The following is a 15,311-nucleotide window of genomic DNA, read 5'->3' on the forward strand; positions in this document are numbered from 1 at the left end:
GCTTTGAAATAATAAACGTCTTCCCAATTTCTACATGAATAGTATACGATGTTAATTTCAAGAAAGGTCATTTTTTGCTGTTTATTACTAGCCTACTGCTAATATTTACATAGAACAGATGATGGTTGCACGATAATAGAGCTAAATTTGAACTAAAACTTGGGGGTCGGTGACGGTCCAAAGAGGGTCCGCGCAGTTAAAAAGGTTGAGGACCTCTATTGTATAAATACAACTCAACTACCTGACTAACTCGAGCAAAAGCAATAGATAACGATTTCCTTTACTGAAATGGTGCGCAAAACTTGTAAAGAATCGCCGACGAGGTTGACCGTTTCACTAGAATTCATATTAAACGCGGATTTTATTCAACTTCGAACATTATAATACGTCATCAGTGTCGCTTGCGTTGATACAAACTCCAGTGTAGACACTACATGTGTAGGCTAATTATGTATTTTAGGCCTATAGGTCACATGAATTCACATGCTTAAAAGCGAATTTGCGCACTATCAAACATACATCAGTTTATTTAATTTAAAAAGTTTCATGATTTCACAAGATTTTTATACCGGAATGTCAATAGATTAGATATGCATTAGTAGAGATCCCTGCAGTACTCCAAATTAAGCTACGCGCTGTTCGAAATTATAATTGCCTCTGACAAATGTATCCATGCTCTGAATTCCAACTAACGTTTTCTGTTCTTTGATTTGGTCCACCCGTGCCTTCTCTCCATACCTCGAGCACCCCATAGATATGACCAGGTCGAGAAGCCTGTAATTAAACGGTTTTGCAACGTATTGTATGTGGTGAAAGCGACCACGTCATCTATGAACTGGGCAATGTCCAATGCGTTATAATATATGATGCTGTTGAGGTGTTCAAAAGATTGATAAACTCTTTTCGCGTAGCACAAAGGCTGCAAAATTCAATTCACTAACAAATTGAAGCAGCAATTTGCAAGACAGCCTTCAAGGACGACCTCGAAGGGGCCCAAAATTATTTCGCAAATCAATATAAATCATCATACTTTTTAATATGGGTATTGGGTACCCACAACGTCCCAAGAAAAACGCGCATCATTTACAGAAGATAAGGGCATTTCAAAGCCGGCCATTACATCTCCACGACACGTCAAGGCTTCTGAAGTTTCGGCCAACATGCGACTTCGCGAAGTGTGTTAACAAATATAACCTTGGCCGAAAATGACCGCCGCATGTTGGCCGAAACGGAGAAACCATCAATATAAATATTGTCAATTGTCCATTGTCCATAGGCGCGGAATAGTCCTGCGCTTGCTATCTGAAGTCACCACTTCACTCAGCTCTACCAGTGAATCTGATCACGTGCACTGAGAGATGTTGAACATTAATAGTAATGTACATGCAAATACCAATTTCCTAGACAAAATTCAATCCCGAATATGATTTATTTTACGCATGAAGCGACTACGTACTCACACAGGCAGATTACCTATAACAGTAAAACGTGCTTCTAATTGTAGCGGTAAAAAGCCCGCCGCGAAAAGAAGGGTCCGGGGTGCTGGCGGGACCCCCCATAAGTTTGGTCTCTGTTCCCATGTGGGAGGCGAGACCAACCTTTTTGGGTAGCCTGACGAAGTACTGCTTGGGCAATGCATACCATAATTGATTAATGGTATTCTCTTGTCAAATAGTAGTTCAAATGAGAGTGTGTGGTTCCATGGTCACTGGAAGGACATTTCCCAAAACTACTAATGGTGAGTTCGTTGTTTTCAAAGATATTGCGTGGGTCTCTGCTAAAGAACACACATGACCCATTTATGTGTCATGGGAAATATAAGATATCAGGAATTAAGCAGTGACTTTGCAGAAATTGAAAGACGTATTTTTAGCTTCCGTATTCAACGTCGACGGACCGAACATTTTTGGACTTCCTTATCTAACCGTAAATCTGTTTTGAAAAACTTCATGTTCACTATATTCCATCAATCAGAAATCTAAGTAGAATGGGAGAGGATATATATCAAATTTGTCACGTCGATGTGATATTTGAAGGACTCACATTTTGGTCCCTAGTCCAAAGCCGGACCTCATGCCAGTCCTGCGGAATTCGATATTCAATTTGCTTCTGCAACTCTCTGTAAACATCGGGGGATCGAGCTGTGGCTACCTCGGCGTCATATTTCGTTTCGCAACCCTGTTGGGCACTGAAATGGCTGGTGCTCGAAGTCAGCCAATCAATCACAAACCAATAACGGTTGCCTTGGAAGTCGAACTGGTAGAAATGACCCGCTGAAAAAGAATGAAGGTTGTGCGATCGCAGCACGATCCGCAGACAGACTTGTGCATTGTACAAGCTGCCTATCTAGTTGTTGACGTCAACTATAACAACGGTATTTTAATATAGTTCTAGTTCTGGTTGCGAATTGTGAAAAATGATTAGTCTTAATTCAAGTTGCACATTTACAAAAAAATAGTAACCAAACAACTAGAAAACACGGGCCGTTGTTTGGCGTGAAGCGCGATACCTATGTTCTGTTGTCTGATGTTATTGCTGCCATTGCTAGCTCAGAGTCAACATTAGTCATTACCGACAGCGGAGTAGTCAAGGGATGAGTTTTGAGGGGCACAACCCCTCTCATTTCAAACTTGTAATGGTGTTCACGTGGAAAACCGACCCGATTACGAGAAAATAAAAATGAATGAGTTGCTTCGGGATTAAATCTATTTATATAGTTAGTTGTGTTTTAGTTAGTTACAGTTGCGGAGTTCTGAGGGTCTTTAGTTCTAGTTCCAGTTCTAGCTGTAGTTGCGCATGTAGGAAATCCAGTTGTTTGTACAATTCTGGCTCCAGATGACCAGCACTCCGACATTTATCGCGCACAATTGAAGAGTTAAGCCAACAGCAGTTATGGGTTCGTGAAACTCACCACCTGCATTTCGTATAATGAACACCACACTTAACCAGCCAGTATGATAGGAAAGATCTTATTAGCAATGTAAAATTACATCTCTCGCAGCACTAATATCAGTTATATATCGGTAACTTACGGATGTTATTCCTCTTGCAACACACGTAACCGTGACTTTGGTAACTTGGCAGTTGATTCTCTTTTCTAATCGAGCCCTCATTATTTCCGTTCTTTCCTATTATAAGCATCACATTCGTTCCTTCTTCCTGTGCAAAGCAATTCAAATTAAGGGCGCTACAATAAACTTGGACACTGCATTCACGACACCAACGGAAGCGGGTTCGAATCACGGTTCCGACCATCTTCTAAGTATCGGCGGTTTCTGTGGGCCCCTCATCGCCGATCTCACTAATACCGTAGTGCATTAAAAAGCCCAGACCGGAAGTAAACCGCGCTAAACAAGTCGACAGCAGAGACTACGGTGGGGAGGCAAAGAAAGAAAGTTGCCATCAAGAGTACGAAAGTCAAAGACGCTATGAACAGTACAAACAAATACACGTGTCGTGGCGCACAGCGCCCGAAAAAGGCGATAAACGCCACTGTGTTCTGTCAATTATAAATTATATTAATAATAATAGTTCTCCTATTAGAGTTATTAAACTAATCAGATCGAAATGTCGGTTATATAATTTTAATCTAATTTGTGAAATGTTTCTATGCTCCCCTCTTAATTCTAATCCAATTATTCCTGGTTTTGCCAAAATGCTTTACAAGAGAACTGTATGTAAGTGCGAAACGAGCCAAGCTTGTTGTGCAGACATTTGTCATTCTCAGGCTTTTGAGAATGAACTCTGATTTGATAAGAGCTGAACTTGATTCAATGTTCAAGTTTTCGCAAATTCAGTAATTCTAATTCTAATCTAAGTTCAAAGAAACTGTGTTGTTACAATTCTTATTCTAATCTAATATGGGAAAGCTGAAAATTTTCTAGATGTCCAACACTGGCCAGAATAATGGGAGACGCAGAATCACGTGTCGGCAACACGTTCTGGTAGGCTTACTACTGTCATACCTCACTGCCGCTGACCCACAGCATCACTTCAGTCCAGTTGGACGGAATCTTGTATTGCACTTGTATCTGAATTTCGTGATACTGTGCCTGGTCGAGAAGCTTCACAAGTTCAGCAGAATGTCGGCTTCTGCACTGCCTTTGTGCCTCTGAGTGATTGACCGTTCCGAACGAATCGAACGAAAACCAGTATTCATCGCCGGAATACATAAACTCATAGGTGCGTCCTATGACTGGGAAAGAAAAAAAACTCTGGTAGTCTGCGTAATTTTCAAGTCCGCGAGTTTTCTAATAATAAAGAACTTTCCGTATAGTTTTAAAGTTACTAATGCAGTGTTTCTTAACCTTTTTAGCGCTCGTGCCCCTTGAGCTTACAATAAACATTCTCGTATACCATGTTCTTTTTTAACACAACTTTTGATGGTACCTATTAAAATCAAAAAGATCATTGACAGGGAATCGCGCACAGCGCGAAGAAAATTTGTGAGTGGAAAAAATGTGCCCAGGAAATATTCCACTTTTTGTTGGTTTGCATAATGTATAGTTTTATTCCCACAGTGCATCTCGTACCGCATGATTTCGTACCCCCAAGGACCCCTGGTCAAGAAACCATGTCCTTGTGGATTCCTTTATTTTATCGCAACGCCGATTAACGATAGTTCGTCAAATTAACCTTTGCATAATGGTATACGAAACGTTAATTGCAATTCGATGTGGCGTTATTTCCGATCCCATAATTGCGCTTTAATAATATTACGATCTTCAATGTAGAGGTTTGTTCCGCTGTTTATTATGTACGAGTTTAGTTTATTTGCGTGGGGAATACTTACGAGAGTAGTTTCTTTTCAGACACATGAATCCATGGCATGCAGAGTTCAGAGAGCGGTTTATTTTTGTGTTCCTTCCACCGGTACCCTGCCTCCATATCACTAATGCTACTTTTGTTCCGGGAGTCTGAATAAATTCATACTGCGTTCGTTTTGTCTGCGAATATGACACCAATGTTGCAAAATCCTAATCCTAATCAGTGGCTTCATTATTTTTTCTGCTCAAGACAGACCAGGTGGTCTACTGTGCGATGCGATACACAAGACACAACGTGTTCTAATGAACACTGAACAGATAGGACAATGTCGAAACGACCAAAAGTACGGTGACTCAAACTACTATCGATATAATGCCCGGCTAGATGTAACAGTTTTGGATCTTGATCTTTCAGTTGTCTGTCTATTTTAGACACATTTCCTTGTCCCTTTCATTCGTCATTCACCTGGTTTATATCTGGATTATATCTGTGAAGACGCCGTAACAATAGCAACCTAGTGAAGGGCGAGCCCAGATAAACCTAGAACAATCGCAATCACGAAGTGCTACTGCTGCCGAGTCTCGGACCGGGTGTCTCGCGCCGATGGCGATGGACTTACCAACGATACCAACTCTAACAACAACGGGATGGTTTTACGAGGGTGTTGACTGTTGAGTTATCCTTATCCTGGTAGGTCCTAAAATCGCGGGTCAATATAACACAGAAATCGATACATAGTCGTACGATTGAAGCAATCAAATTATACGGTTCACGGCCCATTCTTCCTGTGCACGAGGCTGGTACGGTAGAGGATTTTGAAATCACTAATTTATGGATTCGTACAATGGCTCAAGTATTGATAAATAGGGCAGTGATAATGCACTTTCTTGCGTAATGTAGCAAGAGTCAATCGTTTATAATTTTAGTCTTAGCTGCGAAGTTACTCACATCAGTATCGTTTGTCCAGATCTTCAAATGTTTACGGTCAACTGGAATCTTATCTGCAACCTGAGATTGAACCTTCACGTATTGAGCGTCATCAAAGATGCTCAGTACTTCTGCTGAATACTTGCTTTTACACTCGGATTGGGCGTCGGAAAATGAAAATAGTCTCCGATCGCTTCGAAACCAGTAATCATCTCCGTTATATTTAAAATGATGGGAATATCCGGCTGTAATTTCACAATGATTTCAATTGAAGGAGATATACTTAGACGCATTGTCATAGGCTAGTCTAGATTACATATGGCGAATTCCATAGCTATATACACAGACTCAGTAAGGCATGGATAATAAATCTAGCAGCCCCTGAAACCCCGCTTGTTAGTTAGGGTTCGCTCTGGGCCTAAGATAACTTAGTTATAAGCTGTCGTAGGCCCTTGTTCGCCGTTCTTGGCATTATATCAATAAATGTAGCCTCAAGAGTAGTTATCAACACGTACCAAGGTAGGCTTAGTTGATAGTCAAAGAACGAAGAATGATTTCACAGTCAAAGAATACCTGGATAGTTTCGTCTCTGGCAGACGTAACCATCACCCCGGTGACCAGGGGAATGGTTAGTCTTGGTATTGCTAACGATCTTGTCAAGCTGCCGGAACGCTAGCATCTGGTATGTGCTTGGTTCCTGGGAAACAACATGACAAAGCACACAAGACAAGTGACATTTCGTCAAAAACGGTATTCACTATTGAGAACTTCGTAAAAAATCTATACTGCTAAGCATTACCATCGTCAGCATGGGAATTATGACTTAATGCGGATTCGACCACAGCGAAAACCAAGAAAGTCGTAACGAAACCAATCAATATTGATATTTTTCTCACTCCGGGTAATGAGTATACCGGCCAGGTCATCAGACAACTGACATTTTGGATAGAACGGATGTAAATATTAGCGCGGCAGCCCGCTACTTCGTAGGTTCCAATACTTACGTCGCTGTCACTTGTCCACAACGTGAATTTGAGCCAATTTGGCATCATTACCGCAACTTCGTTCTGTATTTTCCTGTACAGCGTGTCACTAGTGATCTTGATCAGTTCCGCGCCATGCCTATTTTTGCATTCTCTCTGAGCCTGGTTGAAGTTGTAACTTCCATAATAGTTGATGTTCAGCCAATATGTGTATGCTTCGTAGTCAAACTGATGCGTTTCTCCAGCTGTTACAGATCAGGTGTTGTCTATTACGATCGTTTACTTTCGTACCTGTCATTTGACAGTTTGTGGTGTCTGTGTCTACGAGACAGACCGTCATTGCATGCCTATTTAACGTGAAACCCGCCGGCCGAGGAAGAACAGAATACACAGCAGTGCAGCATACATTTCTCGAGCCGGGGACTTGGAAAACACTGACGCCCAAAATGTACTGTACATCAATAACAGTGCTAAAAGAACAAAACTATTAAGACATGACTTCAACACAAAATATAAAGAGCAATGAATATTTAATGCAAATCCGTTTGACTTCCGCTGTATGAGTCGGGTGTGTGTCTTGACCTACGCCGAGAGACGCGCACGAACCACTATTGTGGACGTGGAGTGATATTAAACTAATTCAGACACAAACATAGACCTTAACTCTGCGTTACATAATGGGCAGTGGGTGATCGGCAATCGGGCAATGGATCTGGACCTGTATAGGTAGGATCCAGTGTTGGGATCAAGTCACTACCTTCGAGTCACGAGTCATTTCGAGTCATTGCACATTTTGACTCGAGTCAAGTCAAGTCAATCGAATTTCGAAGGTGACTCGAGTCAAGTCAAGTCACTCGATTTTCGGAGGTGACTCGAGTCAAGTCGAGTCAAGTCAAGTCAAGTCACGAGTCAAGTCACAATTCAAGTCAAGTTGCCCTTTCAATGTATGAGGCATGATTACGTCATTTTATTTTACTAGCTGTCTGAAATACAGATTGAGTGGTCATTGATTCTGAACCGATGAACGGATATAGAGGTAAATATACACACAAGAAGGCGCTGTATCGCTCACAAATGCGTAGAACTGTAAAACTACGTAACTAATTGCATAGCCTCAGTTTATAGTTCCCAGCCAAAATAGAGAGTAGAGAACGAATTGATAAGATGCAATACACTACCCATTTAGGAATTGATACGATACAATTCGAGCCTACACCAATGGTTGAGGACTACATAAACTAAATTCGAATTCAATTTCAATAAGACAAGAGGTTTGGCTAAGGTAATCACAGAGAACAGAAACAGACATTTTGCTATTAAATTACTTCACCATATTAGTTTACGACAACGTAAGCTGTAAGCTTCAATAACTTCGTTAGCGGTAAATTTATTTGTGAGAGAACAATGGAGGCTCAGTAAAACGCACGATCATTGAATGATTGGTCGCTCTCACGGGTTACACCAGCGTTTTGCGAACAATCTGACCATATGCAAAAGAGAGAGATTTTTATCGACACCGATTAGTTGATGACTTGAAATTGACTCGTTCATTTTGCTCCGAGTCACGAGTCAATCCACATTTCTGATACGCCGAGTCAAGTCAAGTCAAGTCATTTTAGCTAAGTGACTCGAGTCAAGTCAAGTCATACGAAAAAGGTGACTCGAGTCTGACTCGAGTCAAGTCATGACTCGAGTCATCCCAACACTGGTAGGATCTTGAAAAACAATTTACCAATGCTATTTAGCGTGGCAATATAGCGGTGGGATGTAACTATTGTCTTCATAAGGTCAATCGATCAATATGTCGTCAATGTATGTTCAACGGATTTCTCAGCAGACAAAGACATGTGGTTGAGTTTAAAGGGCCCATTAGTGTAGCCTACTACGGGTGCAGAGCAACCAGTTCATATGCAGATATATATTCGATATACGTAAAGCGTATCTACACTCTGCTATAGCAATGTTTGTTAACCTTTATAGCGCTCGTACCCCTTGAGCTTTCAATAATATTTTTCGCACCCCCTGTGCATTTTCAACAAAACTTCTGATGGCCTATAGTAAAATTAAAAATACCTTCGATGTGACATGGCACCATGTGCGAAGAAAATTTTTTAGTTCAATAAATCTGCACAGGAAGTATTTCACATTTTTTAGGTTTGCAAAATAAATTTGGGCTCTGGATAGCGTATAGACCTAATTCCACACAGCATCTCGTACTCCTTGATTTGATGCTTCGTACCCCCAAGGTGTACCGGTACATGGACCACCTGTTAAGAACCCACATAAACGCCAACCTTTCAAAAGCTTGCGCCATCGCTTGCACGATACACAATTACGCACCAAATACTTACGTTGTAGCCGTGTCAAATGAACTTCTCCGAAAAGCAGTGCTACCAAACCTATTACCAACTGTACCGTACTCATAATCCTGACAGATCGTCTGATCATTGAAATATATCCAAGGTTAAGTGAGAGCAATGTAAAACCTGTTCGCGGATGAGCTACGACTACTGCACTGATTGTCTCTAAGTTTAATCTATGTATAGGACACAGGCTATGCATACGAGCACACCTTGGTACAAAAGATATCTACATAATTTTGCAAGGCGCTGCAGATTACGCAGCTAATCTTCCATGCCGTTCTCCAGTCAGAAAATGATCGCTCGGCCTATTTTCGCAGTAAAGCAAATTTCTTCGCGTCTGCATGTACGCAACAGCCCTAACAAAGTTCTCTTAGTTCATTATCACAAATATGTTTTATCAGCACTTTCTGCATGACTTGAAACGTTGTGATATTCTTCCATTCAGGCGCATGGGAGCATGACAAATTATTCTAGGATGCTTATGACGTAATTATCTCCATTTGATCGTTTCGTACCATGTATCACATAACTATGGGGCTGCACTTCAAATAAACATGTTTCAAACAAATGCCCTTTCAGAAACCATATAAACGTTGTATAATGATGTTATAATTGTCGAGATATTTTCGAAAAATGCATGTAGTATGAACAATGAACAATGAACATGAACATTCTGGCACTGGAAATAGTCGACGTATACGATATCGAAAGATTGCAAGACCTTATGTATCATTTGTAGAGTAACAACATGTAGAATCGGGTTACCATATTTTGGAAATCCGAAAAGAGGACACTTTTTCAGAATTTTCAGACTTGCAAAACCGGAGGAGAATCCGGGAAAATGGTTAGAATTTACTTATTTATCACTTTCCCACCCACAAACGAAATTTTTCCCAGTTCGTGGTCGGTTGACTAGACTTTCCGGCTCAGCTCCAGAAATACCCGCAGGAGCGTTACTTCAGTGCTGATTTACGGTATCTCAGTCGAATTTGACCAAAATTCTCAAAAAAGTGGACAAAAGGGCGTCCTCCGAGGACACTTTCAAAAAAGTGAAAAACGAGGACAAATCCTATTAAAAGAGGACGTATGGCAGCCCTAATGTAGAACACCTTGCTATTCAGGGAATGCCATTGCATAGTCAGACTTCCATTGATTCCAATCTCGTACAGATGACATCCAACGTCGTGATTATATACAATTGCACGCAGTACAGCAGAGGGAGATGAAGATCAACACAAACTATTCGGAAAATTTCATTGTTTTATCATAAAAACGGAAATGAAATGTGTGGAGAATCGCCTTCATCAGCGAAGGAAATGCATTTTTTCGTACCCATGTTTAAGGCGCAGAAGCCATATATGTGCTGATCTGTAAAATTGAATACAGACCCATACGTTACATAGGTATAGCGCCTATATGGCCTTCCATAAGTCTTTATAATAAAGGCCAGATTTATTCGATACATGAATAGCCCTGGTCCAACCGGACACAGAGGCTGCTACTACTTGAGACTAACATGAAGAGCACAAAAACTTACATTCGTTTCTGACAAAGGTATCCATGCGCTTCATTCAAAGATATTGATATCTATGTTTTGGTTTGGTCCCCATCCTCATAGACCCTCTTTCCAGACTTCAAGCACCACACGGGTGATGGCAACCTGCGATAGACGGTGTCGAGACGTTACATAACTGTAAGCTTCGCGTATTCATGACGGCGAGGTTCCTTCGGTAGCTATATGGTTCATAAGGCACTGTTCAAATAGCCTATTCACAGATACTGATGTTCAGTAGAATGAGAATGAGCACAGGTGGAATTACGGGCAAGATTGCCAAAGCAGATCAAAGTGGATTCAAATCAAAGTACACAAGAAATTTTATGAAGTATAGGTGGTTAAAGTTCTATATATTTCTGGAGAAAGCAGATGCTTTGAATAGTATATATCAGTGGCTCTCAACCGGGGGTCAGCGAAGACATTAATTTACAAAATAATTGATAACCGTATTTATATTTTGTTTTCAAAATAGAGAAATTACGAGGCAGTTTCGTTTCATAACTGCTACAACTTAATGACTCACATCAACAGAATGACCGTCTGAGAGGAAATATCGTACTGTTCAAATTTTAATTGCCAAATTAACAATACCTTACTGATACAAACATATCGCTGTTTGGAAATGTTATGTTAGGGTTTGTGGAAAACAAGTAGGAATAGTAAGGTCACTCAGCGTGACTTCAAATGTTTGCAAAAATCCATTTTCCCCTGTGATATACATAATCACTATTCCAAAACAACTTCGAGATGAGCTGCTAGATAGAAATGACTAGGATGGATTTTATATGTCCAATAAAAAATATGTGTCTCAATTTTGGCGGCATATATGTTGTAATCATACCCAAAGGAGTCGTCTGAAGCGTTGTCCGTTATTATACCATTCGTCGCCACCTATCTTTGTGGAAATAAATTTTCGGAACTCGTTCATATCAAATCGAAGGCGCGGATTTTCAAGACACAGCCACGTATTCCAAGAAATGCAGCTGCAGAACTCGCTACTGTCTACCCAATATCCACATAAATAACGTGATGTTATTTTCAAGAATAGTCATTTTCTTGCTGTTTGTCCCTAGCCTACAGTAAATATACGCAAAAAACAGATGACGGTTGTTCGATAATTGAGCTAAATTTGAACAAAAACTTAGGGGGTCCGCGGGGTCTTTGACCGTCCAAAAAGGGTCCACGAAGACAAAAAGGTTGAGAAGCACTGGTATATATGGAGCTTTAAATGATAGTAGTGAGCGACGTACACCCGAATTTAACATTGAAATATAGCCTGGGTAAACATCTTAAATTACATGATGCCTCCTTAACCTTACGCTGAGTAGCAAAGAAATACACAAATCAAGATCACTTCATATCAAAGCAGAGTTCATCCTCATAATCATGATAATGGCAAAAGTCTGTTCACCAAGCCTGCCTCTTTGCGCACTATACGCAGTTCTCCTGGAGCATTTTCAGGAAAACCAGAAACTAGATTAACATTAAAATTATGGAGTATAGATACATCACATAACTCAGATTGCATTACGCTTTAAAATTTCGATCCAAGTCTGGTCCGTAGCTCATTCTAAGGTCGTTTTTTTGTGTAAATCGGCGCGGCGCGGAACTTGATACACCAAAAACATATTTTTCAGATCGAAATATTAGGATCGGGCCCTATACCAAAGCAGGCCGGTTTAGAATACTTACCCCACAAATATATAAACAAAATATACCTCACCTCATATACAACTTTCGTTGTTATATTCAAGGACTAACATTTTCATACCTAGTGCAAATTCGGAGCCCATGCCATTGCAGTGGAATTCTATATTCGATCTGCTTCAGAAATTCTTTATAAACATCTTCGGAACGAGCCGTGGCGACGTCGGCCTTATAATCCTTCGCACATGCATCGACGGCGCCGTGGTAGCTGGCCATGCTTAGTTAAGCGTGTTTCAACCAGTAATGGATGCCCCCGAAATCAAATTCATAGGAATTCCCTCCTGAAAGCGTCGAGGAATAAGTGCTACATGTGAAGTAACATGCAAACCAAACCAAACTATTTCGTAATACATGACAATATCACTCTCAGCGAAAAGGTCTGTTCACACCCAAAAGGTAGTGCACGAAAACAGAAAGAACCTCAGAATTCAGAAACCCCGATCTCGCGGTGCCGATGGAATATTTTACCAGACTTGCTAGCTACTGAACAACAGCAATTCCTTAGTTCTGTGTTTCAATTTAGAGTTAATACGAGCCAATCCTCATTGTAAATGGTGCTAGCACAGCACAGCATAGTACTTTGGGTTACTTTGCGAAAAGACTGTTCTGACTGATTCATGCTGTAAAACTGTAAAGCAGGGGTTCTTGCGGGCTGGGTCGCGATCCATGCATAGGTATTGAGAGGTCTAAATTTGGGTCGCGACCAGACCAACGTGATCTTTTTTCTTTGATATTCATTGTGTTTCGACTACATTGGTCATTTTACGCCAGGCCGATATTCTTTTTATTTTTTATTTCCTATTTACCGACTTGTAGCACGGTCCACTTCTAGGCTTTTATAAGACGCCGCTTACGCGGATCACGTGGTGAGAAGGAGGAGGGAGCGCGATCTTTTAATGTCTGTTTTATTAGTCGAATTTCTCGCAAAATAGTTTCTTTGCGCCTCGCGCGATCTCATTATAGGTTGGTTTCTGTTTATCCAAGGTCACTGTGTTGGGTTTGAGTGTCCCAGTGCTTCCCAACCGGTGGGTCGCGAAGCTAATTCAGGTGGACCGCAAAGAATTTCTAAATTTTGAAGTTTCGAATTAAATTTGCCAAATATTTCTAACACCTAATCTTCTCAAGATGAGACGAACAAAAACACGTTCTCCGCCTCCAAATCATGTTATTTGTGCGTCCATAAGCGCCACAAGCCACGTTTCCGTGCTCACAATATCTCACAAGATCGGTTTTCGTGACAGCCATTTTGATTGGAGCGTGAAATCGGACAGTGCGTTATAGTGTTTGCCTGATAATTGGAATTCTTTATTTTCAATGATAATTAATCAATACTCGTCAGTTTATATTTTCATCTGAACAAGACACACACAATGTACAATGCGATGTAATGAACAGATGGGAGGATGCCGAGCCGATAGACCAGTTGCTATTGCAGTAGCGATCTCTTAAACTGGCATCCACCTCGGCCTAGTGCCCGATTTCACAGTTCCTTTTTCGATGTTAAGTTCTATTCCGCGGCTCTTTGTTGCTCTTTGCATTCCTCTCCAAAGGTTTTATGAGCGTTGATTGCGAAATGCAGCCATCCAGCCTGATTTATCGTTACGCAAGCTACTCACAAGCACTTTGTGTTCCACGTAAAAGACGTACTAGCTTTCTCCCTCGTTGCTGTTTGTGTTATCCATGATGTTTTTTGACTACAATGGTCATTCACACCAGGCCGATATCTATTCTTTATTATGATTTCACATCTACCGACTTGAAGCATGGCCCACTTCCTGACTTCTAAGACAAAGCTTACGCAGATTGGATGACCCTCCTCGTTTGTAATCATCTGTTACACGCAGAACCGTAACTGCTGCACCCCGATTTCGAGTAGCTCGAAGGGGCCCAAAATGATTTCATGAATCAACATCAACATAGACTATGGAGCACGGTATTTGTTTGGAGAGTTATTCAACTTTTTCCAAATGTTCTTAGCCCTTGCACGATTTAACATCGTTAGATGTCTTTAATTCAATATGGCTACACTTCCCTCTAATAAAAAATACGGATAAGTTATAGAAATAGGCATTTCGGTGACGGCCATTACCGCGTCATTACCTCTCTCGATGTTCTATTGTTTGCTGTTTTCTTTTGCCCTTTTTTTAACTTATAGGATACTCACGTACGCGCCAGTGGGAGATTTCCACCGAACTGTTGAGATCGTTACAGAGAATTCACGACGCAGTTTTCTGTACAGTCCCTCGCCGATAAAGTTGACGACATCCGCACCGTGCTCAATTTCGCATTCTATCTGAGCACTGATGATGTTGAAGCTTCCGTACCAGTGCATTTTTAGCCAATATCTATCCTCGTAGAAGTGATTCAATCGCTAGACGTCGTCGAGTACGGTCGTCTCTTGATTAGCTCTTGTCAGCTCTATCAAAGCACCGAGTCGTTCAGACAGAGGCGCTTTGTCATTTCATTATCTAACCGTATCAGTTAATCACCAATAGATACACTAGTCAGAGTAGTCTAGTCAGCAGTTCTCCAATTCCTCTTGTAGGAAATGGAGAACATGGACGCAGAAACGTCTAGTCGTATGAAGCGCAAGAAGTGTAGCGTTAAGGAAGCTGAGAGTGACTCCGATGAAAATGGAAATGGCGCTAAGGTTATAGCTAGAGACTATGCAACTACGCCTAACAATCCAGATCCTTGTCCTAAAGTAACATCTCCTTCGCAAGTATCTTCTGCCGACAGTTATGTACTGCAGAACGGTATACCACAGGGAAGCGTTCTCAGCCCCTTGCTGTTTGCGGTAATGATCAATGATTTACCGAGCTCGTTAGGTCATCGGTCTGAACATGCGGTGTTCGCAGATGACTGCGCTGTTTGGGATAGCGGTCTTCTTATCCAGCCCCTCTTGTCTTCCATTCAATCATCACTCGATGTAATAAGCGACTGGTGTTCCAGATGGGGGTTTACCATCAACAAGGCAAAGACCGTAGGCATGCTGTTCACGAAGAAAAG

General features: G+C 41.1%; 1 protein-coding gene across 2 annotated transcripts in view; it reads right to left on the reverse strand.

Annotated features, from left to right (window-relative positions):
• Positions 1 to 342: 342 nt before the first annotated feature.
• Positions 343 to 15,311, reverse strand: part of LOC145458858 (uncharacterized) — a 47,542-nt gene continuing 32,573 nt past the window's right edge. Inside the window, exons 1-9 of one of the 2 annotated variants that reach the window (XM_080337361.1) lie at positions 9,029 to 9,262; positions 6,699 to 6,922; positions 6,268 to 6,391; positions 5,716 to 5,939; positions 4,793 to 4,916; positions 3,966 to 4,195; positions 3,033 to 3,159; positions 2,044 to 2,273; positions 343 to 774 (exon numbers count right to left, since the gene is read on the reverse strand). In XM_080337361.1, the coding sequence (XP_080193487.1) occupies positions 646 to 774; positions 2,044 to 2,273; positions 3,033 to 3,159; positions 3,966 to 4,195; positions 4,793 to 4,916; positions 5,716 to 5,939; positions 6,268 to 6,391; positions 6,699 to 6,922; positions 9,029 to 9,239 (1,623 nt within the window). In that variant the 5' untranslated portion in view covers positions 9,240 to 9,262 and the 3' untranslated portion in view covers positions 343 to 645. Of the gene's footprint in view, positions 775 to 2,043; positions 2,274 to 3,032; positions 3,160 to 3,965; positions 4,196 to 4,792; positions 4,917 to 5,715; positions 5,940 to 6,267; positions 6,392 to 6,698; positions 6,923 to 9,028; positions 9,263 to 15,311 lie in introns of those variants that run through there. The other variant, XM_080337360.1, reaches the window with a different exon arrangement.

The sequence above is a fragment of the Botryllus schlosseri genome, chromosome 16 (genome assembly GCF_051294905.1).
Source record: "Botryllus schlosseri isolate E-star chromosome 16, Bs_hap1, whole genome shotgun sequence".
Taxonomy (NCBI): Eukaryota; Metazoa; Chordata; class Ascidiacea; order Stolidobranchia; family Styelidae; genus Botryllus; species Botryllus schlosseri.